General features: G+C 47.4%; 1 protein-coding gene and 1 pseudogene across 4 annotated transcripts; both read right to left on the bottom strand.

The window, feature by feature from the left end:
• Positions 1 to 626: 626 nt before the first annotated feature.
• HAUS5 (HAUS augmin like complex subunit 5) lies at positions 627 to 9,801 on the bottom strand. Of its 3 annotated transcripts, none has more exons than XM_079800080.1 (19): positions 9,680 to 9,801; positions 8,887 to 8,949; positions 8,769 to 8,801; positions 8,607 to 8,631; positions 7,917 to 8,022; positions 7,679 to 7,838; positions 6,219 to 6,288; positions 6,045 to 6,127; positions 5,480 to 5,537; positions 5,201 to 5,325; positions 4,939 to 5,002; positions 4,698 to 4,828; positions 4,349 to 4,511; positions 4,051 to 4,131; positions 3,806 to 3,951; positions 3,440 to 3,551; positions 3,229 to 3,361; positions 1,202 to 1,334; positions 627 to 832 (listed from the first exon to the last, which is right to left on the bottom strand). In XM_079800080.1, the coding sequence occupies exons 1-19, from the start codon at positions 9,775 to 9,777 to the stop codon at positions 715 to 717; spliced, it is 1,902 nt and encodes a 633-aa protein (XP_079656206.1). In that variant the 5' UTR covers positions 9,778 to 9,801; the 3' UTR covers positions 627 to 714. The 3 variants fall into 3 exon arrangements, with proteins under 3 accessions (XP_079656206.1, XP_079656208.1, XP_079656207.1); XM_079800082.1 differs by having other exon boundaries at positions 4,698 to 4,774; XM_079800081.1 differs by lacking the exon at positions 5,201 to 5,325 and having other exon boundaries at positions 4,698 to 5,002.
• Positions 9,802 to 10,091: 290 nt separating this feature from the next.
• LOC307092494 (small ribosomal subunit protein uS5-like) lies at positions 10,092 to 12,502 on the bottom strand (annotated as a pseudogene). The gene is made up of 3 exons: positions 11,858 to 12,502; positions 10,774 to 10,831; positions 10,092 to 10,113 (listed from the first exon to the last, which is right to left on the bottom strand). The product of its transcript is annotated as a small ribosomal subunit protein uS5-like (transcript).
• Positions 12,503 to 26,639: the final 14,137 nt, after the last annotated feature.

The raw sequence follows: 26,639 nt of genomic DNA, 5'->3' as shown, positions 1-26,639 counted from the left end.
CAGTGCACGGGCCAACACTCTAAACACTGAGCACAGCACATGGGTTAGGGCCTGTTTTAGTAAGTGCTATTGGGATATATGTAAAATAAGACAAAAATGGATCCATTTGCATAAATTCCAAATGGCTGACTTAAATGTACAAAAAGAAACCATATAAACTAGAAGGCAATCTCATCTTAAACCCCCCTACCCCACCCTAACCCGCACGCCTCTGGCTGTCACACAGGCCAGAGATGCACTCAGGGCCTTTGCATGCCTCTCACCTTTACTGAGGGTGACCTTTGCTGTGTAGTCCTCTTTAAAATTTCACCTCCTACAGCCTGTTTTATTTTTCCCCATGGCAGTTATATTACAACATACTAGATATTTGGCTTACTTATCTTGTCCGTGGTCAGCTTCCTTATCCTAGAATGTCAATTTCCTGAAAGCAGGGACTTTTAGTGTTTAGAGCAGGTGCTCAGTTATGCTTTGCAGAAGGTAAAAGTGATGAGAAGAGTTTCAGTGGGACCTGGGGTGGGGTCTAGAGCACCCCACTCTCTTGGCTTTGGTGGGATGAAAGTTGAAAGGAACAGCAGAACAGCCTGTGAGGGGAAGGGCAGGTGTGGGTAGAGACAATGGGCGACACAGCCAGGTGATGCTTTCTTTAATACTGAGGAAGGGGAGGTGTTGGGGTGAACAAACGTGAGGTTCTTGACTCCTGTTTGTGTCCCCTCTTCATCTGCACAGCTGCTGCAAGATGCCTTGGGCCTTGGCCCAGCGTAACCGCCACTGGGGCAGGGACAGGCCTTGGCAGAGCTCGCCCGAGAGGGTGACTTGGCCTGGCTGATCCCACCTGGGGAAGGGGATGGTGTCAGAGGAAGGCCTGAGCCTCCAGACCCTCACTGGCTTCCCCACCTCATGGCCAGTCTTCCCCCCCTTCCCTTCCCAGTCTTTTCCCCAGCCCTGAGTTTGGCCTATTCCACCCAGCTCAGCTCTACCCCCCATCACCAGTCCCCCACATTCCCCTCTCACCAGTCCCCCACAATCCCCTCTCACCAGTCCCCCACAATCCCCTCTCACCAGTCCCCCACAATTCCCTCTCACCAGTCCCCCACAATCCCCTCTCACCAGTCCCCCACATTCCCCTCTCACCAGTCCCCCACAATCCCCTCACCAGTCCCCCACAATTCCCTCTCACCAGTCCCCCACAATCCCCTCTCACCAGTCCTCCACAATCCCCTGCAGCTTGGGGATTCGTTCCAGGGTTTGTTCCAGCAGGTTCTCCAGCTGCTTTAGAGCCTGCCCCACATTCTCTTTCTGCTCCTTTTCCTGGGATGCATGGATCTGCAGCAACTCTGCAGGTTAGAAGCCCAGAAAGTAGCATTGAGTCCTCTAGTTCCCTGGTGCCTTGCAGCCAATGGGTCACCAAGTAAATCTCCAGTCACCTAGTCTTGACCTCAACATCTCTCCCAAACCTCTCCCTCCTCCCAGGTCCTCATCTCAGGAGCAAGCCCACTATCTCCTCCTCCCCCACTTCATCCCGGATGCCTCCCGCCCGGACAGGCCATCAGTCCCCATGACCTATTCTTCAGCTTCCTCCTCCTTCCCTACTCATGCCCCATCCCCAGCCTCCCTTAGGCTCCAGGCCTCAGTTTCCCACTCTGCTCCATCCTTTACATGGCAGCCAAAGTGATCTTCCTGAAGCCTAAACCTGATCCTTTCTAGCTTGGAACCCTCCAAGGCTACCCAGTGCCCCCAAGACATAGTACTTGAGGGCTTGCATTATATGGCTGCTGCTGCTGCTCACTATTCCTGAGCAAAACCTCACCTACCCCCCAGGGACCACTTGAGACACCATTTTTCCTCCTGGTAGTCCTTCTCAGCATTCCTCATCCTAAGGTTTCCCCCTCAGACTGCTGCAGCCCTTCACTCTACCAGGTCTACTCCCCCTCCACAGGTCCAAAACAGGCTCATGTCAGACCTGCAGTGTGATCAGACTCCTTGGGTCTGGATCCTGACTCCAATCTCGCCTTGTGACACTGGGCATGACCCTTACCCTTTCTTTAGCTATTCTACGGTCAGTTGTCATTATCTGAGCCACAGGCTAGTGCGGCTGGGGCAGATTGAAGCATTCTGGAGATGGGACCCAGGGCTTGCTGACAGGCTGAAGGTGGGTGGGGTTAGGGGCCTGGGAGGAATTAAGGATGATTCCTGGTTTCTTGCTCAGGCACCTGGATGAGGAGGGTAGGATCATTTATTGAGGGAAGGAAATCAGGCTGAAGAAAAACAACTGCTTTTGGAGCAGAGGGAACTAAGTCCCATTTACACATGTTAAAGTTCACAATGCCCATGAGGTGGGATGCAGCTGTGCTGGCTCTGGGGCTGCCCCTGCACACGGCCCCGTGCCCACTGGAGAGGGGGAAGGCACAGAGCCTGAAACTCAAACAGTTCCTTCCTATTTTGTTGACAGTACCCCGATTCATTTCTCACCAATTCACCTCTTCTATCTATTTACCCTTTGATTCTACCACCAGGACACTCCCGGGGCTGGACTGCTCTTGCCTCTCTTCCCATTAAGCTCTTGGGGCCAGCACCTGGCAGGTACCCACTGGGGGCTTGCTGAGTGAATCCAGGAATGAACAACTTTTCTTAGAAATTTCCATTTCCTCATTTGTAAACGGAATCTTAAACTCTTTTCTGTCCCTCATGGTAAGCACTGGAAGAGACTGCGCACGAGCAGACAAAATGACTGTAATCTCATACCTGACTATGTCTTCCCAGCAACTCTGTAAGGTATGCTTATTCCACTGAGGAGGAAACTGAGGCATAGGGAGATTACACAAGAGGCAGTCCTGAGAAGAGATTCCAGGTAGTTGAGCTCTACATCCCAGCTTTTAACTATTCAAGAATACTGGATGGTGACAAATGAGTACTTAGCAATTAGATAGGCAGTGTCACCTAGTGGTTAGGAGCACAGACCCATTGGAAGCCAGAACGCCCGAGTTTAATCTTAGCCCTGCCATCTTGGCATCTAAGCAGGCCTCTGCATCCAAGTCCCTCCTCTGTAAAAGGGAGAATGGCAGCACTAACCCCCTGGGGCTGCTGTGCAGGTGAAAGTAATGAACATGCTTAAAGCACTCAGAGCTCGGAAGGCTCTGGGTCAGCCATGGGTGGTTTGTGATTGGTTCTGGAGGTTGATGGTCCTGGGGGTGGGCAAGGATGCTAGATATAGAAGCAGGGCAGGCCTACCCTGGGTGGATGGTCCTGGCGGTAGGCTGTTCTTCATATGGAGCAGATCCCAGCACTGGAGTTTACACTGGTCCTGGGAGAACAGAAGGTCCTGGCGAAGAGAGGCGGCCTTTGGGAGGAGCAGCTCTGGAGCCTAGAGGAAGGGGGAGAAGACAATCATCTCGGGCGGGGGGAGGGATGGGAAGATAGGTCCTGGGGGTAGAGCACTCACCTTCCCCGTGGGTAGCCCCAGAATGTGGCTGAGCGCTATAAGGCTGGAGCCCCTTGAGGACGCAGGATGTAACTGGTGGATGGATGGCAAGACTGTAGGCAGGGGCTGCAATCTGGGGGGAAAGTCCAGGTTAGGTGGGGCATTGAGAGCAGAGGCTCTGGGGCTGAGGGATAATTTTGGGAGGTCCAGGAACTTGGATGTGAGTCTTGGGACTAGAATTCCAGAGTGGGACTGAGGACCTGAGTGAGGTCTGGCAGCCTGGGAACACTAGGGTCTGGAATTATCTTTTGTGGAGTAGGCGGATTATTTTTTTGGAGTGGGGCAGTCAACCAAGGGAGGGGATACAGGGGATGGCCCTCGTCTCACCCTCCAGGACTGTGCCGCAGCAGGGTGCCCAGCAGAAGGTGGGGCAGATGCTGGGCCTCCTCCTCTAGACAGCGAAGCAGTTCCTGGCTCTGTGGTGCCACTGCCTCAGATGTGGGGGCTACCTTTCGCTGAATCAGAGCAAGCACCTGTGGGGAAGGAAAGGGAAGGGCGGGGAAACCTGAGATCACCCAGCCCCATCCCCTAGACCTGGCCCTACCCAGACCTCATTCCAAATCCCAACTCACCTCCCCAGGGCTCCGACACAGGTGCGTCTTGCTGGCCGAGTTGCTCTTGATGAGTAATCGGACCTGTTCCTGTGTCTCCCCCTGGATAACCAGGGGGCCACCAAGACGGGCTGCTTTTCCTTCCCAGCTCCCAGCCTCCAGCCCTGCCCTCCCCTTTCCACAGGTCCTACTTCCCCTTGGAAGACTCATCCTGGGCCTCTTCCCCCACCAGGAGGCCCAGTTCTGTATCATAAAGCTCCCCTCCTCACTCTGACCTTCCACCGGGCCCTGCCATTTCTCCCGGAATCCTGCTTCTCACCACCAGCTGGCGCCAGTGCAGGATCCGTTGCTGTTTGGCTTGTAGCTCCTGCAGCAGAAGCTGCTGCCGTCCAACTGCCTCTTCCAGCTCCTGGCTATGGGCACACAGGGCCTTGAGCTCTGCCCACAGGCCCTGAGTCCGGAGTCCCAGCGCCAATGCCTGCCTGGAGAACAAGCAGAAGAGAACAATGGAGAGGAAGGCGACTAAGACTCACAGTGGCGGAGGGGATGCCCAACGCAAGGAGAGCAGGGAGGCAGGGACAAGAGCGAGAGGGGCAGAAAAAGCCCAATATTCTGAGACCCCAGGGAGAGAGACGGCCTAGAGGCCTCTGCCCTGGGAGCCCCCTCACCTCTCACTGGATCCCAGGGCACACCTCTCCACCTCCTCCAACAGGCTCTGGAGGCGCTGGGTCAGGTCGTGATGCTCCTTCAGGAGAGGGCCCCGCTGGGTGACCAGCACACTCACAGTTTGCCAGCCCTCCTGGGGCAGGGGGACAAAGTCAGGGTGGGCATCATCCCTGGTGGTGAGGGGACTGAGTGGGCCTTGGGATAGGAAAGAGATAAGAGTCTGGAAGGGTGCCTGGGGGTCACCTGGATGAGATGCATCACGGACGGCAGGGCCTGGCTGGAGGCTGACTGATCTGGGACCTGGGACCTGGGGGTGGGGTGAAACTGGTGAGGGAGGAGTCCCGTCCCCTTGCTTGGACTCTTGAGGGTAGCCAATGTCAACCCCACTTGGGTTTGGCCCCTGGCTTTCAGTTCTCTTATCAGTAATCCCTGTGCCTGGTCTTGGCCTGTCCCAGCTCACACAGCCACCTGCCCTGCCTGACTATGGAAGTACTCGACTACACACCTGGCTATCCTCGTATCTTGGAGTCTGTCCTGACTGCACAGGGACCGAATCTCTGCTTCCCGTTCTGTAGCCAGGTGTTCCAAGGCAGCCAAGACGTGGCTGGGAGGGTGGTTTGTCAGCAGTGTCTGGTGTGGGGAGGGGTGAAGTAAGGGCAGGATGGGGGCCGGGCTGTGAGCTGGGACCACAAGGGGACTGGGCAAGGATGAACATTTAGGTCCTGGCACCCTGAGGCTTGATAATGGGACAGTGGGTATGGTCTCTCCTGAAAGCTCCCCTCACCTCCACTGAGCTAAGCCATTGCTGGTAGGAAGTTCCAAAGTGGTCATCTTGAGGGGTTCTGTGGGGTTTGGGGGAGGGGACAGAAAATGTTACAAGACATATCAATTCTTCCTCTAGTGATCACCACCACCCTATAAAGTAGGATCTGTCCCTGTGCCCAGTTTATAGATGAGGAAACCTAATTCATCTCTGCTCATTTGACTTGATTCCCCCTCTTATACCAACCTGCTGACCATGGGCCCTTTCAGATGTGCTGCTTGCCTGGAACACCTTTCCTAAGCCTGCTCACCAGAGACCCATCCTCCCTGCTTCCTGAGCTGCACAGGGTGTCTCCTCTCAGTACCCAGAGCCTCCTAGACTTCCCCATCCCCAACAGTCCTAACTGCCTGGGTTGTTACTGTCTGTGATGGGTCTGTCTCCACCTCCTCCCAGCCTGGGAGCCCTGTCAGGGCAGGCCTGGGTCTGACACAGCCCAGACACTCAGTGTCTGATAAAGTAACAGACAAGTAACTCCTTCCAAAGCCCAGGTCCTTTGTAGGGTTTCTGGGGGCTTAGTGACACTCACGGGATGCTGCCTCCTTTGGCCTGAGGAATCAAAAGGTTCTGCAGGAACTGGGTTCGGAGGGTGCAGGCTCTTCGGACATCACCCTGGGAACAAGAGGATGGGACATAAAGGGGACCCAGGGGTCCAACCTGATCCCAGACTCCCTCCTCTCCCCCCATGGCCCAGGACTCTTACCAGGACCAAAGGCTCCAGGCCTAGGGCTGCCGATGTCAAGGGGCCAAAGGTTATATCCATTTTAGTCTTCCTGGAAAGAGGAGTGCAATTGGGGCTGGGTCTCTGGTAGGAGGGAGCTTGGAGAACAGATGTTTGTGTCCCCTCCTGCTGCCAGCAAAGCTAGTCACGGGGATCCCCGAGTCTGAATCTCAGGGGCCATCTCCAAAATTAGGCCACTGTCATCTCCTGGCTGGACGACTCCATTAGCCTCCTCACTGGTCTTCCTTACTTTCGTTCTCTGCAGCCTGTTCTCCACCCAGCAGTTAAAGGATCCTGTTAAAACCTCAGAAAGAGCATGTCACTGTTCTGCTCAAAACCCTTGTATATATGTCCTCATCACCATTAGAATAACAGTGGTGAACAGAAACTCTTCTAAGCACTTTGCATGATTTAACTCAATTATCATACCTGCCATGTAAAGTAGGTAATATGATTCCCATTCTATAGATCTTCAAAACTGAGGCACAAACTTTGCCCAAGGCCACACTGTAAGTGGCCACGCCAGGGCATGAACTCAGCCTGAGGAGAATTCCAGTGACTCCATGGTGCTGTGTCTCCCTCTCTAACCTCACCTTCTCATGCTCCCCCTCTTGCCTGTGGCACTCAGGCTGAACTGCACTCCTGGCTGTTCTTCTCATATGCCAAGGTCAGGGCTTCTGCTCCTGCTGTCCCTCTTCGTGCAAGTTCCTTCCCCAACTCAAATGTTACCTCATCAGAGAGGCTTCTCTGACCATCCTACCTAGAGTAGCATCTTCGTCTCCCCTTATATAATTTTTCTTCATAGCACTCATCTCTACTTGCAATTACTGGGTTTGTTTGCTTTCTAGTTTACCAGCTGTCTCCTCTGCATCAGAGTGTAAGGTCCACGAAGGCAGGGCTGTCCCTTGTTTACTGTTCTTTCCCAGCAGTGGTGTTCTAGATCTACACTGAGTGGCCAGATTATTATGATCTCTGAATGCATAATAATCTGGCCACTCAGTGTATATCTGATATAATAAAATGCTAATATGCAAAATGTCCCCTCAACCAGGAGTTCGACCAGCAGGCAGGCTGGCCAACCGCCCATGTCCCCTCCCCCTGGCCAGGCTGGCTGGACCCCACCCATGCACGAATTCATGCACCGGGCCTCTAAAACACACACACACACACACACACACACACACACACACACACACACACACTGAGTGTCCAGATTATTATGCGTTCAGAGATCATAATAATCTGGCCACTCAGTGTATAGGTGGCACCATTGTAGGTACAAATTCTGGTGGGTGAGATGACAAAACTTCCTGGCCTCATGGACTTTAAATCCTAAAGAGCAGAGCCTAGAATTCTGGAACTCAAGAAGGGGTCAGGGCAGAATACTGGGGTCTCTAAGGAAAATGTCTCTCCACCCAGCCTGGTGGGCACCTGAAGCCCACCTTTCTATGTCCTGCAGGCGCCTGAGCTGATTCTGTAACCACTGCATGGGATGTTGGAGTCCATGTTGCTGTCTTCTCATGGCTCCAGCTTGGGCCCGAAGGAGGAGAGCATGCCGCTGGGTGTCTTGCATGCTCTGCAATGCCTGCTCCATGGCCATGTCTGTGGGAGGAGCAGAGTGGTCATCAGTACCTTCCCAATACCCTTTCTGCTGCCCATCTGTCCAGCCACATGGGTTACCCTGAGCCTCGGTCTCTTGATCCATCAGCTCCGAGCTCTGGTCTAACTCCTGGATCTCTGCCCGTAGGTGGGCAACAGCAGCTTCCAGTTCCAACTTCCGACAGGCCTGGTGGGATCAAGTACAAGGTCAGATACATGGCCTAGCCTTGGCTCAGCCTGGCCTGACTATCCTTTGTGGAGCATGAGTCTCTTCATCTGCCCGGGGGTGTGGCAGATTTTTTTTCCTAGGTAGTTACTATGTCTGAACCTCTAGGCCCAGAGGTACATTAGGGTACTATCCTGGGCCCCTTCCTCTGGAATTATATCACCCTCTCAACCTGTTTCCTGTCTCTGCATTGATGACACATCTCTGTCCCAGTCCTCATCTCTTCATGAGCCCCTCATCTGAGAGTCTCAAGGTCTCTTGGAAGTGTCCCCCCAGATGTCACCTGGACCATTCGCACATACTGAGTCCCACCCTGGCCTCAAACTAATGCATTCTCCTATCTTCCCTCACCAGCTCTGATGCCTCATACCTATGTTCTTCCCTTTCCCCTAGCTCATGCCTGTCTCCCCTTGCCTGTAAACCCTATGAATGCATGGATCAAGGCTGTGACCCAGTATCCCCGTTATCACTCAATACAAGGCGGGGCCCAGAGCAAATGATCCTCTCTTTTGATGAAAGAAAATCTTGTAGCACATGCTTCTTACCTCTGAACTGTATTCGTGGCCATACCTGAGGAAATGAGGACAGAGTTAGGGAATGACAGAGACTTCCAGGAGGTGTGAGGCTGTGGCGGGGAGGGGTGGTGGTGGGGGGAACAGGGCTGGATAGGACTGTGGGAAATATGGATAGCTTTGAGGACAAGTTACCAGAGTAGGTTTCCCCGGATCTTCTTGACATTCCTACAGTGAGAAGTAGGAGAAGTTACTGTGGGACTTGCCTGTGTTCCTTCCCCTGCCACAGCCACCCCTATGCAGCCAGGCTCACCTCTGGCTGTGCACATGCTGTAAGACATAGGCCCAGATGTCAGCGCCCTGGCCCAGACACAGCCTGTGGGGACAGTATGCAAAGGTATGCCTGGGACATCACCCAGTATGGAGGATCCTGATTCCCAGGGTGGGGGTGGGGGTCTTTACTAGGGAATTCTCACTTCCCCCACGGAGGGAGGATTCCTATTTTGGGGGTTAAGATATTCCTTCTTGGATGGGTCCCTGAGAGGGTGGGCTTCTCTTCTCACTGGGTATGGGGCAGTCTTATTCCCTCCCTGGCGGGGTGCTTCCTCTCTCCTGGGAGAGGGTTACTTCCAGAGGTGGGGGTGGCGGATATCTGTCATTACTGGATGTGGGCTATCATTCCTTCAGATTTAATCTCCAACGGGGTGGTCTTTGCTGACTCGAAGGTCCCCACTGGCGGAGCTGGGTGGTGGGTGGTGCAGACAGCCTCCCTTACCCAGGGGTTCCTATTTACACACGGGAAGAAGGGCTTCCTTAACTCAGGGAGGATCCTCACTGGTGCCAAGGCCCCCCCCCCCCCCCCCCACCACCACCGCCGGGCGGCCTCACGGGGTGGGGGTGGAGTGTGAGGGTTACCGCCGTGACGTCCTCACTGAGGTCCAGGATCCTCTTCCTGAATACACTACTGGGGGGCGGGGGGCGGGGAAGCGCCCTGAGAGGTGATTCTCACTGGCGCGGAGGAGGAAGGCGCGTCCGCAGTCAAGGCGGGGCTCTCCCTCCCGGAGGCTCTCCAGGACGGGTGGTCCTCACTCCCGAGCCGCCCTCACCTGCGCAGCAACGACTCCGGGGCCCGGGCTGCCTCGGGCGCCTCCATCTCTTCCGCAGCCCAGCAAACCAGTTCCCGCGCTTCCTGCACTAACTCCATGCCGCCGCCGCCGCCCGCCGCGCGCCCTCCAGCGGCGCCGCCTCTGACGTCACGAGCGCGCGGACCGGGCGGGGTCGGCTCCCGGCTCCGAGCCTCCGGGCTTCGCGGGACGTCCCCGGGAGGATCCCGTTGAATGAAGAGGGGCGGAGCGTGGGGAAACGCGGGAGGCCGCTGGCTCTCTGCGTCCTCCCTCTCACTGCTAGGCTGTTCCCTAAACGTCAAAACGTCCCTAACGGCTCCCTTGATGTTCTGGACGAAATGGGACTTGCATCCTGGCCCAGGGGATGCCAAACTTACTTAACTGCTCGCTGAGTTCAGAAACGGGGGACCTCGGGTCTGAGGGAGGAACAGGGGGCGGATAGCATGACCCCCATATGGTCCCGGCATGCTTTCTTCCAGATGCGTTTGTCCCTGCCGCTCCACAACCGTCCTGAGCCTAGCCGGTGCTGGGGTCACCGCGGCGGCCCGCCCAGCCTCAGCCTCCCTGCGACGGAGCTCACAGTTCAGTGGAGAAATTAGATGCTTCACCAGGTAGGGATGGTAGAAAATAAGCAGCAGGGCTGGGTCCCTTTGCGATAGGGGTGCCCCAGAAAGCACTGGACACTGGGGCTGGAGTTCTGGAGAGCCCACGCAGCCTCAAAAGAGCCCTGAGAAGAAAAAAAAAAAGACAACATTTAGGGACCTTTCAGTAACAGGATTGCCTAGGTCACCACGCGGTCCTCTGTCCAGTACAGAGCCTGACTGGTAAATATTTGTTGGGCGGGTGTGTGTGTGTGTGTGTGTGTGTGTGTGTGTGTGGTGACACTAAAGTTGGGAACTCAGGGAGGAGCGTGGAGCAGAATGAGGAGGAAAGTGCTGGTCTGCAGTAGGGCTGTGGAGCAGAAAGGAGACTGAGTGGATGGGGTTGATTGGCTGTTGGTGTGTGTGTGTGTGTGTGTGTGTGTCCATCCAAGCATGAGGTCCAGGACTCTGGCGTAGGGATTAGGCGGAGCAGACCTTGAGATTCGGAAGTGGAAGAAGGGGGAAGTGCTGACCACAGTGTGGGCCGCTATCCCTATGAGGGGCCAGGGAGAGACATCCAAGGGTTGGTGAGTCTCTGGCCCAGGGACAAGGGGACCCTGGGATCACGATTGAGAAGGCAGAAGAAGCTGAGTCGAGCTTCAAATGTTTCGTAAGGGCTGAGAAGCAGAAGAGGGTGCCAGGGGCTGATGTAATCCAGGTGGGCTTCCCGGAAGAAAGATGATCAGTTGCGCAGAAACTGGTTTGGCTCAGTGGATAGAGCGTCGGCCTGCGGACTGAAGGGTCCCAGGTTCGATTCCGGTCAAGGGCATGTACATTGGTTGCAGGCATGTCCCCAGTGGGGGATGTGCAGGAGGCAGCTGGTCGATGTTTCTCTCTCATCGATGTTTCTAACTTTCTATCCCTCTCCCTTCCTCTCTGTAAAATATCAATAAAATATATTAAAAAAAAAGATTATCAGTTGCTGCTCCATGATGCTTGATTTCTCAACAGTTGTCATTTCTCTCAAATATCTCCACTCTTCCACTTTGTGGGCTGTTTTTCTATTTTAAAAAATATCAACAGCCAGCATATCTGCCAAAAATTACTGGCTGTAAGAGAATTAAAAGATAAGTCACAGACTGGGATACAATATTTCCAAAACACATCTGATGATGAACTTGGATCCAAAATATAAAAAAAAAAACCTCTCCAAACTCAACCATAGATAACAAATAATCCAATTAAAAATGGACAAAAGTTATGGAACAGATGTCTCACCAAAGAAGATAATCAGAAGCATATGAAAAGTTGCTCAACATCAGATGTTATCAGGTATTGCAGACTAAGACGATGGGATTCATCTATTAAAATGTCTAAAATCCAGGATGTGAGGGCGATCTGGCTGCGACATCTGTCACCCCATTGATCGCCAGGGTTGATTGGGCTGATCTGGCTGGCTAGGCGGGTGTCCCCCTCCTCCCTCACCGGTCCATGTGCGTCCCTCCCGAAGCTGCGCGCTCGGTCGAAGAGGACGACCTTCCCCCCAGAGGAGAGGACCGGTCTTCGGTCAAGGGTATACGAGTAGCTGGAGCCTGGGTCCTCTGCACAAGAACTCTGGTGTGGGTCTTTACAAGAGGGTTGGTGAATTCCTGATACACAATCTCTTTTCAGGAGTCGGGGGTGAGACAGCTGTAGGTCTTAGAGATGGCAGCAAAGGTGGCTTTGGCAAAGTAGCCCGGGGTAGCAGTGCAGCCCCTGGCCGAGGTGTAGCAGTCGTCAATACTGGCCATCAGTAGCAGCGTCTTGGGCACAGGGGCTGAGATGATGCCAGTAATTCTGGGGCAGAGATGAGGCACGCCAGCACAGACCCACAGCAGCTGGTCATCTTGTAAGGGATGGTGTGGGGCTTGCCAATCTTGTTCCTTCAGTAGCCTCACTGCACAGGGACAGCAGAGAGCTTGATCAGGATGATGACTCCACGGATACAGTGGCTACTTCCTTGGAGCACTGGAACCCGGTCCTCTGGCCAGCGCGTCTGCTTTCGCACGGGCATAGTTTTCAAAACCTCATCCTTGAGAGATGACCCCGGGAGAAAAGTCAATAATCTCAGATTCTTCGATGCACAGGAGAAGATACAGATATTCTCCAGGGACTCGATCTTCGTGTTCTTAACCAGGTGACCCAGCGTGGTGACAGGGATCCACTCCTTGTCCTCCTTGTTCATGCCTCTGCTAGCTGCACGGCCTCAGCCCAGTCCTGAACCCCCCCCCCCCCCCCGCCACGACCTTGACCCTGGATGCTGCTGCCAAATCCTCCATGGAAGTTGCTGCAGCGTCCCATTCCAAGGCCCCTGGAATTCCAGGCCTTCCGGTAGCCCTGGTGTCATCTGCATTTGGTGTTTCCTTGGAGAAGAAGCAGATTTGAAACCTTTATCTAAATAAATTTAAAAATTTAGTTTTTTACTTTGTTAACAGTATTACAGATACCTCTCACTACCTGCCTCCACCTCTTTGCTCCACTCCACCCAACGCCTGCCCTGTCCTAGGACTTCATCTCACTATTGTCTGTGTCCATGGGCTATGCATATATAGTCTTTGACTAATCTCTTCCCATTCCCCACCACACCCTTCCCCTCTGAGGTCTGTCTTCTTGTTCCTTTACCCATATTTCTGGATGTATTTTGATCATCAGTTTATTTTGTTCATTAGATTCCACATAGAAGTGAGATCATGTGATATTTGTGTTTCTCTGACCGGCTTTTTTTTTTCGCTTAGCATAATAATCTCTAGGTCCATCCATACTGTCTCAAAGGGTAAGAGAGCCTTCTTTCTTTTTTACAGCTGCATAGTATTCCATTTTAAAATGTACCAATGGACACTTGGGCTCTTTCCAGATCTTAGGTACTGTAAATTGTGCTGCTATGAACATAGGGGTGCATATATTCTTTCTAATTGGTGTTTTGGGATTCATAGGATATATTCCTAGAAGTTGGATCACAGAGTCAAATGCCAGTTCCATTTTTAATTTTTTTAAAAAGTTACTTTTTATGTGTTATTTATTTATTTATTTATTTATTTATTTATTATTGATTTCAGAGAGGAAGAGAGAGGGAGAGAGAGAGACAGAAATATCAATGATGAGAGACAATCACCAATTAGCTGCATCCTGCATGGCCCCTACTGGGGATTGAGCCTGCAACCTGGGCATGCGCCCTAACCGAAAAAGAACCCGGGACCCTTTAGTCTGCAGGCTGACGCTCTATCCACTGAGTCAAACCGGCTTGAGCCATTTTTAATTTTTTGAAGAAACTCCATAGTCACTGCACCAGTCTGCATTTCCACCAGCAGTGTGTGAGGGTTCCCATTTCTCCACACCATCACCAGCATTTGTTTGCTGATTTCTTAATGCTAGCCGTTCTGACAGGTGTGTATTTTTGTATTTTTAATTTGCATCTCTCTGATGATTAGTGATGTTGAGCATTTTTTCATGTTTATTGGCTATCTGTATGCCCTCTTTGGAGAAGTGTCCATTCAGGTCCTTTGCCCATTTTTTAATTGGATTGTTTGTCTTCCTTTTGTTGAGTTGTAGGGATTCTTTCTATATTTTGGAAATTAACCCCTTATTAACATTTTGTTGGTAATTTCCTTTGCTGTGCAGAAGCTTTTTAGTTTGATGTAGTCCCATTGTTTATTTTTCCTTTGTTTCTCATGCTTTAGTAGATGTATTGTCAAAAATATTGCTATGTGAGATGTCTGAGATTTTACTGCTTATGTTTTCTTCTAGGATTTTGATGGTTTCACGACTTACATTTAACTCATTGAGTATGATGGTGGCTGTAGGTTTGTCATATATGGTATGGCCTTTATTCTGTTGAGGTATGATCCCTCTATTCCCACTTTTCTGAGAGTTTTTATCATAAATGATTGCTGGATTTTGTCAAGTGATGTTTTTTGCCTCTATTGATAGGAACATGTGATTTTTATCCTTCATTTTGTTTATGTGATCACAATAATCAATCATAATAATTGATTTTTGAATATTGTACCAGCCTTGCATCCCTGGAATAAATCCCACTTGATCTTTTTAATGTATTGCTGGATCTGATTTCCTAATATTTTGTTGATGATTTTATCATCTATGTTCATCAGGGATATTGGCCTGTAATTTTATTTCTTTTTAAAAATATATATTTTATTGATTATTTTACAGAGAGGAAGGGGAAGGGATAGAGTTAGAAACATCGATGAGAGAGAAACATCGATCAGCCGCCTCCTGCACACCCCCCACTGGGGATGTACCCGCAACCAAGGTACATGCCCTTGACCGGAATGGAACCTGGGACCCTTGAGTCTGCAGGCCGAGGCTCTAGCCACTGAGCCACACCGGTTAGGGCGAGCCCTGTTTCTTGATTAACCCTTTCAGTACACACTGTGCTGACGTACTTTTCTATAACCTAAATACTGATGTCCCTATTTGGCAAGAAGACTCTTTTGTCCAAAGTGGTATAAAGATGTGTTGTTGACCAGCCACAATGGGATGGACCCTGGCTCTCAGGAGTTTCAGTTTTGGAAGTTGAAAAGCCCAAGGTCAAGGTTCTGACAGGTTTTGGTTTTTGGTGATGGTTCTCTTTCCTGGCTTGCGTTTGACCACTTTATTTCTGTGCCTTCTAGTGGCCTTTCCTCTGTGTGCCTTTGCAGTCAATGGCCCCTTTTCTTGAAGGATATTGTTTCTTTGTGCAAAAGTAACTCTATTGTCTCATCCTGTAGAATCCCAGAAGTCTTAACAGCCTTCTTGCATTCTGTCCCTTTTTTTTTTTTTTAATTTAAAGTTTTTAAAAAGTGGGAAAGAACAATCTGGTTGTTCTGTGGAGGATGGATAAGAGAAGGAGACTGAGGCTGGGGCAGGGAGCCAGAGACGGTGATGACAGTGTTGAAGCATAGCAGGGGCAGGTGGGAGAGATACTGAGGAAGAGTGGAGGAAACTTATCCACAGGTTAAAATCTTCCCAGAGAGGAAAGCAGTGTTCTCATTGAGGCAGTACTGATAGGGGCAGAAATAGAATATTGGGGACCAGCTATAATTGTAAGAATGATTAATCAGGCTGTGAACCACAATTGTTTTGTTCTGATGAAAGAAGACACATTCTAACCTGGCTGGACGTTGCAGGCGGTACCTGGGAGCTCACCTGGACTTGCGGCCCATCCTCTACATCCAGGAGCTGCCTATTAATCATGGAAAGATGAACAACCTTGTTGCTGAAACCAGAGCCTCCAGCCCTTTGCATATTGCCAGTCTGCATTATCTGTAAACTGTCCACTTGGCATACCCTTTTGCCTACTTCCCCATGTAGTCTTTGTCCTTCTACCCCATGTAAGCAGCTGGTTTATGGTGGGGGGCAAAGCAGATTTCCGTGGCTGACCTGCTCTCCCATACTGCGGCAGTATTGGAATAAACACTCATGTACGATTCAACCCGGTCTCTGCTTAACTGGCTCAAGTAGTGACAGGCAGCCCGGACCCGTGGGCTGTCTGGTGACAGTACTTCCCTTCTACTTCTGGGATTTTATTCCCGCTGTGCCCCTCCCTCAGTCACACTTACTCCTTATCTTCCATACTACCTCCTCCTCAGCTGTTCCCGCCCAGGAGAGCCAACGGGTTTGCTGGGTTACCTCCTCTGGACTCAGAGCTAAATCTCCTTTTGGATTCTGGATGTCTGAAAACCCAATTCCAAGTAGTTTTCCCCCTCCCAGATAAGAAACATCTTGGCTCTCACATTGTTTTTTTAAAAAAAACACAACGGGTGCAGGTGAGGTGTGATTCAGCAGCTCAAACACGGGAAGGCACTCAGAATGAGCAAAACCCTCTGTTAGTCTGACTGACTGGGTTTGAATCCCGACTCCACCGTTCACAGGCAGATGAGTTTGGGCAAGTCTCTCAATCACTCTGGCTTCAGTTTTCTCATTTATGAGTTGGGGACAATAACAATACCGACCTCTCAGTAATGTTGTGGCATTTCAATGAGATAATATGCATAAGCTCTTTGAACGGTGCTTGAACACAAGTGACTGTTCAGTGACTATCATGGTGATGGTAATAGCGACGCTGAGGAACCCGTTTCCTGTTCAGCCACGTTCTATTGTTTTCTTGGCTTTCCCTAAATTCTGGCAACCCCAGGCTCTCCCACTTGGTTGAGAACTGGCTTACCCTGCAGCCTTCAAGGCGAGGGAGAAAGATGTGGTTTTAGAGGCTAACATGGAAGAGGTAGGCTGCTTCTCTTTGGTATAAACATCTGGAGACCACTTATTTAAGTTTCATTGGCTCAGGAAGGTTCACGTGCCTACTGTTGAACCACATAATGACTGCTATGCTGCACCTCCCCGACTTCTCTCTTACCTCCTTCCCCAGATCACACAAAGGGAACTCTGCCCTTCCAGCTCCTAATGCCATGAGACAATGGACTGAATGCAAAAGGGTCAGGCTCTTCAGAGCCACAGCTTAATTGTAACAATTCCCCCATGCTTCACCGTGGTGTAACTGCCAAATGAAATTGTAGTATATTTAAAATGTGTAACAGGGTGATTTGATGTATGTATACGTTGTGAAATTATTAGCATAATCAAGTTAACGCATCCATCATCTCACATAGTTGCTTCTTTTTTGTTTTGTTACATAGTTACTTTTTATTTTGGTGAGAATGCTTAAGATCTACTCTCAGCATATTTTAGTACACAGTACAGTACTGTTAATCATATTCACCATGTTATACATTAGAATCTCAAACCTTATTCATTTTCTAACTGTAAGGTTATACATTTTTACCAGCTTGTCCCCATTACCCCCACCCTCTAGCCCCTGGCAACCATCATTCTACATTCTGTTTCTATGATTCCACATTTAAGTGACAACACACAGTATTTGTCCTTCTCTGACTTATTTCACTTAGTATAACACCCTTAAGATCCATCTATGTTGCCAAAATGGCAGGATTTCATATTTCTCATGGCTGAATCATATTCCTTTGTGTATATATTCCATATCTTTTACCCATTTATTTTAAATATATATATTTTTATTGATTTTAGAGAGGGAGAGAGAAATATAAACATCAATGATGAGAGAGAATCATTGATCGGCTGCCTCCTGCACGACCCACACTGGGGATTGTGCCCACAACCCAGGCATATGCTCTGACCAGGAATTGAACCATGACCTCCTGGGTTCATAGGTTGATGCTCAACCACTGACCCACACTGGCCGGGCTATCTATATATTAATTGTCAGGCACTTAAGTTTTAATTTCCCATATCTTGGCTATTGTGAATAATGCTGTAATGATAACAGGAGTATAGGTACCTCTTTGAGACAGTGATTTTTATTTCCTATGGATATATGCCCAGAAGTGGGGTTGCTGGATCATATGGTACTACTATTTTTCATTTTTTGAGGAACCTCCATACTGTTTTCCATTGTGGCTGCACATCCCACCACAGTGCATAAGGGTTCACTTTTGGGCCAGTCTTTTTAAGAAGCAAGTGTGCTTTCTTCACTCTCTGCTTGGGCTCTGAGCCCTTAGGAGATGGGGTAATTACTAACTAAGTGGAAGGAGTCTGGATCCCTGCTTTTATATGTGGATCACCAGAAATATCCACATTGGTAGGTTCTGTGAGAAATAAACTATTTCGAGAGCTACTGATTTGAAGTTTTTAAAAATATTTTTTCATTTTTATTGATTTCAGAGAGGAAGAGAGAGAGAGAGAGAGAGAGATGGGAGCATCAATGATGAGAGAGAATCATTGATGGCTACCTCCTGCAAGCCCCCTACTAGGGATCAAGCCTGCAACCCGGGCATATGCCTTTGACTAGAATCGAACCCGGGACCCTTCAGTCTGCAGGCTGTCGCTCTATCCACTGAGCCAAACTGACTAGGGCTGATTTCAAGTTTGTGATAGCTGCTAGTAGGACTCCAGACAATAAACCCGATAGGTTTCATTGCTCCCTCCCAGTCATCTCAAACTGTTTGTGGTTATGGTGTAGGACTCATTTGTGTTTCATTTATTTATTTTTTTATATCTCCAACGTTTCAGGAACTGATCCTTTGGTCTATACCCTATTTGACAAGACAAGTCTCTTGACCATATACTTGGATGTAATGACAATGTCAAATTGCTGTAAGTTTTAAAGCGCTTATTGGCAATTTCCGCACTTATCGTGTTGCAGACCATTAAGAGTGGTGGACAGTACCGGCACTGCTTTAGTTTATGGCCTTATTTTTTCTCTATAGCATTTTCCATGCTCTGTAATCCTCTCACTTATTTAGAGGTCTAGTTATTTATGGTTTTCTTCCCCACTAAAATGTAGGCTCCTTCAGAAAGGTGTCTTATTTTCTTTTCTCTGTTGTGGTTCTAGTTCCTAGTGTCATGCCTGGTACATCGTAGGTGCTCAGAAGTATTTGTTGGATGATGAATAAATCACGAATTTCATGGTTTCGGAGAGGCCTGGGGAGAAGGCAGTCCCTCCCTGTTATAGGAGCTGTCCACAATCAGAATGGGAACCCCATTTTAACCAGTTCACTGACAGCTGCTTGACTTCCTGGTTTGCTGCTTTGCAGATCAGATTAGGTCCGGTTCTTACAACCCACCTCCCTTGGTTTCCCCCATTAGCGATTAGACTGCTGGGAACTGTCACTATCTGGTGATAAGTCTCTCTTCCACCCTAGCTTATAAGTGCTGTGGGGGTGAGGTTGGAACGTAAGTAGTGACTGCTGTGTCCCCAGAGTCAGGCAGCACAGTCAAGGCCCTTGGTCAACATGAATAAATTTGTGGCATGAACGCATGAATGTCGGCAGGAGGGGAGGCTGCCCTGGGGAAACAATTCCCTACCCTGTCTCCCAGGGCCCCCACCCCTTGGTAGGGTCCCAGGGTTGGTTTTGAGCTCTGGTCCACTGGGCTGCCTGAACTACTGAGAGGGTTAACTTGAAACCCCTGCAGGCAGACAGGGCAGGGGTCCAGTGGGAAACAAAGGCAGGTGGAACACAGGCAGGGGGGCCGTGTGAGCCAGCCTAACCACAGGAACCAACCAAGCAGAAATAATAAAATGTTTCCGGGCTCAAAGCGGGAGGCATGGGAAAGCAAGGGAGGGCCTGCAGTAAACAAGGTGTACGAACACATAGAAACAGGGAAAGTTCAGGTCCGTTGCTGGGCAAGAACAACTGAGGGAGTCAATCAGGTGACAACACAGGTAGACATAGAGCAGGCTTGTGGCAAATATGTACCCCTGGACTACAAGGCTTTAACGGGCAACCCATTACTGGGTCCCCTCCCCTTGCGGGGCGTCTGAATCTGCTTATAATAAATTTCCCACACTTTTGCTTAAATCTTCCGGTCCGCGGAGCTCATTCTTCAGCGTCATAAGACACGGCCCCGGGAAAACACCTGGGCTCACCGTTCCGGTCATCACTACCACTTCCTTCCCTATCGGGCACCATACATTGCAGGCTCAGATTGACAGCATTTGGCTCTCCAGATATGGAAGAGTAGGAATCTCATTTGGCACAACTGGATACTTAAGAGTCAAGGTCAGTAACACAGTAGTATATATTTGTTGGTTTGTTCATGAATTGAAGAGGAAGTTACCGAGAAAATAAGTCCGTCATGTAGAAAATCAAGATGATGAGTATGATGAGGCTTCCCATAAAAATCCCCAAGACTGCAATGTAGAAGACTTGGTGGGAGGTCTCAGCCGCCAAGGCTCGTTCATGCCATTTGTTGCTGTGCCTTGTCTGATTTGAGGGGAGAGGTAGAATAGGAATAGATGGGCTTAAGAAGATTATTGTATAAGGGTAAACCATGGAACTGTATGGACATAGGGTGGGGACCTGAACCCCCAGAGAGAAACAGGGAAGAATTCAAGTCAGGGTTCTGACCAGGAGGAAGAGGGAGGGGAAGATTCAGGGAGGGAGGGCATGACTCAGATTCCCACCTGGATAGAGAAGATCAAGGCTATCATGCCTATGGGAAAACACAATAAGCAGGCCAAAATCGACAGGCACATGTAATCTTCGGGGGGCTTCTCAGGCAAAATTTCAAATGTCTGGGGGAAGAGAGTAGGTTACGGCTTAATATGGTTTCTGGAATCTACCATCCCCTATGATCTCATCCTTTTTCACACTAATATCTCTCCTTTGCTCCTGTAAATTCTTCATTTAAAACTCACTGACTCTGTCTAACTCCCATCACATCCTCTCTAACCTCTTCCTATCCCCTTTAATATCTCCCTGTCCCCTAGAATTCCCAGCCCCAACATTCCCCCATGCCCTAATTCCTCTCGGTTCCTTGAAACCCTTTTCATGTCTCCCATAACCTCCTCCTTGTTTTCTGTAACTGCCTGGCAGATCCCTACAGCATGTCCTTCTTGGCCCCATCCTGTCCACCCAAATCTCTCTGACTCTGATGACTCTCACTTGTCCTCCCTGAAACCTCAACGCATCCACTATCACACTTTGTCCTACAATTGCCTCATTGTCACACAAGCAACCATGTCTTCGCCTCTATAAAACAAAGAAGGCCCTCACTCAACACTTTAACAATCTCAGTTTATCTATAAAACCTTCATTATCCCTTATAAAAATTCTCACCCTAGCCCTAGCCGGTTTGGCTCAATGGATAGAGTGTTGGCCTGCCAACTGAAGGGTCCTGGGTTCAATTCCAGGCCAGGGCATGTACCTCAGTTGCAGGTTCCTCACTAGCCGGGGCCCTGGTCGGGGCTCGTGCAAGAGGCAACCAATCGATGTGTTTCTCTCACGTTGATATTTCTCTCTGTCTTTCCCTCTTTCTTCCACTCTTTCTAAAAATCAATAGAAAAATATCCTTGGGTGAGGATTAAAAAAAAAATCTCATCCTATAAAACTTTTAATGACAATAATAGCTCTCTATTTGTCCCATTTATAATATCCCTCACTTAGTCCCTATGAGTCTGTTTGGTCCAGCTGTGATCCATAAACTCTCACTAGACTCCTCTAGGGCCTTCTTTAAACATCCTTCTCATGACACTCATAGCCTTTTCTCTGTCCCTTTATTAAGGCCTGGCCTTTCTCCCTCTAAGACCTTCTATCTCTCCACCTAGCTTTCTGACCTTTGAGCTCCTTCTGTGTCCACTTATTACAGCTTCCCTGTTCTCCTAAAGCTAAGCTCCCTCTACACTTACCTACTTTTAACACCCTCTTTGCCCGCTTATGAAGCTCTCCTTGCCCCCTTATTCCTCCTCTAACTCCTTCCCACCTATCCCCCCATAAATTCCCTCCCACCCCCCCTCAAACACCCCCATTTGGGCATCTGGATCTGGCTGCACGCAGCCTCTTCCTCACGCCAACCCGCTGGGATTGCCATGGAGACCACGCAAGCCCCTCCTCCTATCCTGGCTTTCTATTTCTATTGGCTGATTGGAGGTTGTCTGTAATTGGGGAAGACGGTAGTACTGGCCTGGCTGCTGATTGGTCTGATGGAGTGCTGGTCCTTCCTACTTTCTTGTGTGATTGATCAATCCAGGGAGTTGTTTTTTATTAACAGTTTAGTTTTCGAAAGTCATATATTTTGGATAATCCTTTTGTCAGATATTATTTTCTTGGTCTGTAGCTTTTCATTTCCTAACAGTGTTATTTGCAGAGCACAAGTTTTAATATTTATGGAATCTAAATTAATTTTTTTTCCCCTTTAGGAATGTGTTTTTGGTGTCATGTCTAAGAACTCTTTGCTTAACCCAGGGTCAGGAAGATTTTCTTCTATGTTTTCCCCCCCTAATTTTTGATAGTTTATATCAGTGATGGCGAACCTATGACACGCGTGTCAGCACTGACACGCGTAGCCATTTCTGATGACACGCGGCCGCTGAGGCGGCCGCATGCCGAGGATGAAACATTTGCTGCTCCTGAGGATGAAACATTTGCGAAATAATGTTTTTTCCTCAAAGTGACACACTACCTGAGTTATGCTCAGTTTTTTGGCGAAGTTTGACACACCAAGCTCAAAAGGTTGCCCATCACTGGTTTATATATTTAGATCTATGATTCACATTGAGTTACTATTTGTATAAGATGTGAGGTTTTAGTGGAGATTAATTTTTTTCATATGGCTTTTCACTGAATTTAAACCATAACAGAAAAAATTTTTTCTCCAATAAATTGCCTTTGGACTTCTTTTTAAAATAAATTGGCCATATATTTGTGTGCGTTTCTTTCTGTAGTTCTTATTCTTCTGTTCTGTTGATATAGGTGCATATCTGTTTGACAATAACACACTGTCTTATTAGTGTAGCTTTACAGTGATTCTTAAAATTGGGTAGTGTGAGTACTCTAATTTTATTTTTAAACAGTGTTTTGATTATGCTTATCTAAATCAACAAATCTTGTTGCTCTTTTTTATTGTTGTTGTTAATCCTTACCCAAGGATATTTTTCCATTGGTTTTTTAGAGAGAATGGAAGGGAGGGGAAGAGACTTAGAGAGAGAAACATTGATGTGAGAGAGACACCTCGATTGGTTGCTCTCCTCACTCCCTGGCTGGAACCAAGGTACATGCCCTTGACCGGAATCGAACCCAGGACCCTTCAGTCCATGGGCCAACACTATTCACTGAACCAAAGCAGCTAGGGCCTTGTTGGTCTTTTAATAGGAGTTGTGTTAGAATTACATATCAATTTAGGAGAGATGTTCCAATTCATGACGGTTGGAAGGTTCTCCATTTCTTTAGGGCTTCTTTTATTTCTATAATCAGCAGCTGTAGTTTAAACATAATAGCTCATACACAAGATATTTTAAATTTATACCCGCCTACTTGATTTTTTTGGAGCTATTGAAATGGTATTTCAAAAAATTTTTGGTTCCTGATCGTTCATTGCTAGTATATAAAAATGTAGTAGTTGTGTGTGTGTGTGTGTGTGTGTGTGTGTGTGTGTTGATATTCAACCTGAGATTTTGCTAAAGTCATTTTATTAATTCTAGGAGGTTTTTTTTGGGGTAGATTTCTTGTGATTTTCTACATAGACAATCATGTCATATGCAATTAAGGTTAATTTTATTTCTTCCTTTATACTTTGTATGTTCTTTCTTTTTCTGACTTCTTTTGCTGATTAGGACTTCCAGTATGATGTGGAATTGGAGTGATGAGAGTGGACATCCTTGTCTTGTTACAAATTTTAGGGAGAACCCTTCCCCTTTTTCTTGGTAGAAAACCCAGTTGATTATAGTGAATTCTATTTATATAATTCTGTTTTTTTATTTTCTAATATTTCATTAAGAAATTTTCTGTCTATATTCATGGGAAATGTTGGTCTGTAGTGTTCTGTACAGAATCTCTATCTAGTTTTAGTATTAAGGTAATGATGGCCTGCGATGAGTTGGGAAATATTTCCTCCTCTTTTATTTTCTGGAAAAGATTATGTGGGGATGATGGTATTTGTTTGGTATAATTTACCAATAAAATCATCTGGGTCTGGAAAGCTTTTAGTTACAGAATCAATTTCTTTAATAGATATAAAATTATTATTCAGATAATCTCTTCATTGTTCATCAGTTTTTGGACTTAAAAAAAGGTTCAATTTTTATCTAAGTTGTAAAATTTATGTGTGAAAAGTTGTTTGTCATGGTCCTTTGTTCTTCCTTTAATGTCTCAGGGTTCTGTAGTGATAGTCTCTCAATTTTAAATATTGATCATATGTGTCTTCCCTCTTGTTTTGTTCAGTCTTATGAGAGGTTTATTAATTTAATTGGTCTTTTAAAAAAACAACTTTTAGTTTCATTAATTTTCTTTATTGTTTTTCCCCTTTCAATTTTATTGCTTTCCAATTTTATCTCTTATTTATTCTCTTTGTTTTGCTCTTATGTTACTAGTTTCGTAAGTTACAAGCTTAGGTTGCTAATTGGAGACATTTCTTTTTCTAAATAAAATTTATTGGGGTGACATTTGTTAAAAACTGTATGAGTTTCAAGTATACAATTATATAATACATTATTTGTATATTGCATTTTGTGCTCACCAGTCAAAAATCTACTCTCCTTCCATCACAATATATTTGACCCCCTTTGCTCCCTTCATCCTCCACCACCTGTCTTTCATTCTGATAATCACCATACTGTTATCTATGTCTTTGAGTTTGTTTTGCTTATTTGTGGTTTCTTTCTGTTTTATTTCACACCTATGAGTGAAATGATATGGTTCTTGTTCTTTTCCATCTGACTTATTTTACTTAGCATGATACTCTCAAGATCCACACTTGTTGCTGCAAATGGCAGTATTTCCCCCTTTCTTATGACTGAGTGATATTCCATGGTCATTGAAGGACAGACACAGACACTTCAGCTGTTTCCTTGTCTTGGCTACCATGAGCAATGCTGCAATGGACATAGGGGTACATATATCTTTATAAATACACATTTTTTTAATTTTTTGGATAGATACCAAGAAGAGGGATGGCTGGATCATAATGTGGCTTTATTCTTTTTTTTTTAAAAATATATTTTATTGATTTTTTACAGAGAGGAAGGGAGAGGGATAGAGAGCTAGAAACATCGATGAGAGAGAATCATCGACCAGCTGCCTCCTGCACACTCCCTACCAGGGATGTGCCCGCAGCCAATGTACATGCCCTTGACCGGAATCGAACCTGGGACCTTTCAGTCCGCAGACCGACGCTCTATCCATTGAGCCAAACCGGTTTCGGCTATGTGGCTTTATTCTTAATTTTTTGAGGAAATTCCATACTGTTTTCCGTAGTGGCTGTACCAGTTTACATTCCCACCAGCAGTGTGTGAGGGTTCCTTTTTATCCACATCCTCTCCAACACTTGTTACTTCTTGTCTTGTTGATAATAGCCATTCTAACAGGTGTAAGTTGGTATCTCATTGTGGTTTTGATTTGCATTTTTCTAATAGCTAGGGCTGTGGTTGGCAAACTGCAGCTCTCGAGCCACATGCGGCTCTTTGGCCCCTTGAGTGTGGCTCTTCCACAACATACCACGGCCTGGGCGAGTCTATTTTGAAGAAGTGGTGTTAGAAGAAGTTTAAGTTTAAAAAATTTGGCTCTCAAAAGAAATTTCAATCGTTGTACGTTTGATATTTGGCTCTGTTGACTAATGAGTTTGCCGACCACTGAGCTAGGGAAGTTGAACTTCTTTTCATATATCTGTTGGCCATTTTTATGTCTTTTTGGGAGAAGTGTCTGTTCGGGTCCTCTGTCCATTTCTTTATTAGAATGTTTGTTTTGTTGTTGAGTTGTATGAGTTCTTTACATGTTTAGAATATCAGCCCCTTATTGAATGTGTTGTTTACAAATATCTTCTCCCATTTGGTTAACTGCCTTTTTGTTTTGTTGATTGTTTCTTTTGCTGTGCAGGATCTTTTTATTTATTTTTAAAATATTTTATTGATTACAGAGAGAAAGGGAGAGGGAGAAAGAGATAGAACATCAATGATGAGAGAGAATCATTGAATGGCTGCCTCCTGCACACCCCACACTGGGGATTGAGCTAGTGGAGACCCACAGGTTGAGAACCGCTGCTGTAGAGCCTAAGACCATCGGAAAACACAGATATTTACATTACGATTCATAACAGTAGCAAAATTACAGTTATGAAGTAGCAACAAAAATAATTTTATGGTTGGGGGTCACCACAACATGAGGAGCTGTATTAAAGGGTCACGGCATTAGAACGGTTGAGAACTACTGATATAGATAGTCCCATTTATTTATTTATGTATTTAATATATTTTTATTGATTTCAGAGAGGAAGGGAGAGGGAGAGAAATATGGAAACATCAATGATGAGAATCATTGATTGGCTGCCTCCTGCATGCCTCTTACTGGGGATCAAGCTCGCAACCCAGGCATGTGCCCTTGACTGGAATCGAACACAGGACCCTTCAGTCTGCAGGGTCCACTGACCCAAACAAGCTAGGGCTAGTCCCATTTATTTATTTTTACTTTTATTTCCCTTGACTTTGGGGTCAAATTTTCTCTAAGACCAAGGTCCACAAGTTTAGTGCCTATGTTTTCTTCTATGTATTTTGTTTCAGATCTCATATTTAAGTTTTTAATCCATTTTGAATTAATTTTTGAGTATTATGTCAAAAGTTTCATTCTTTTGCATGTGACTATCCAATTTCCCAACACCATTATTGAAGGGGCTTTCATTTCTCCATTGTATGTTCTTAGCTTCATTGTTGAAAATTAGTTGCTCATATATGTGGGTTTATTTCTGGGGACTCAAAAATTTTTTTAAATTGCTTTTAGAGATAAAGGGAGAGGGAGAGAGATAGAAACATCAATGATCAGAGAGAATAATTGATCTGCTGCCTCCTGCACACCCCACATTGG

The sequence above is a fragment of the Cnephaeus nilssonii genome (genome assembly GCF_951640355.1).
Source record: "Cnephaeus nilssonii genome assembly, chromosome: 20".
In the NCBI taxonomy this organism is placed as follows: domain Eukaryota; kingdom Metazoa; phylum Chordata; class Mammalia; order Chiroptera; family Vespertilionidae; genus Cnephaeus; species Cnephaeus nilssonii.
The sequence above is the reverse complement of the archived record's forward strand: the minus strand, read 5'-3'. Positions and strand labels throughout refer to the sequence as shown.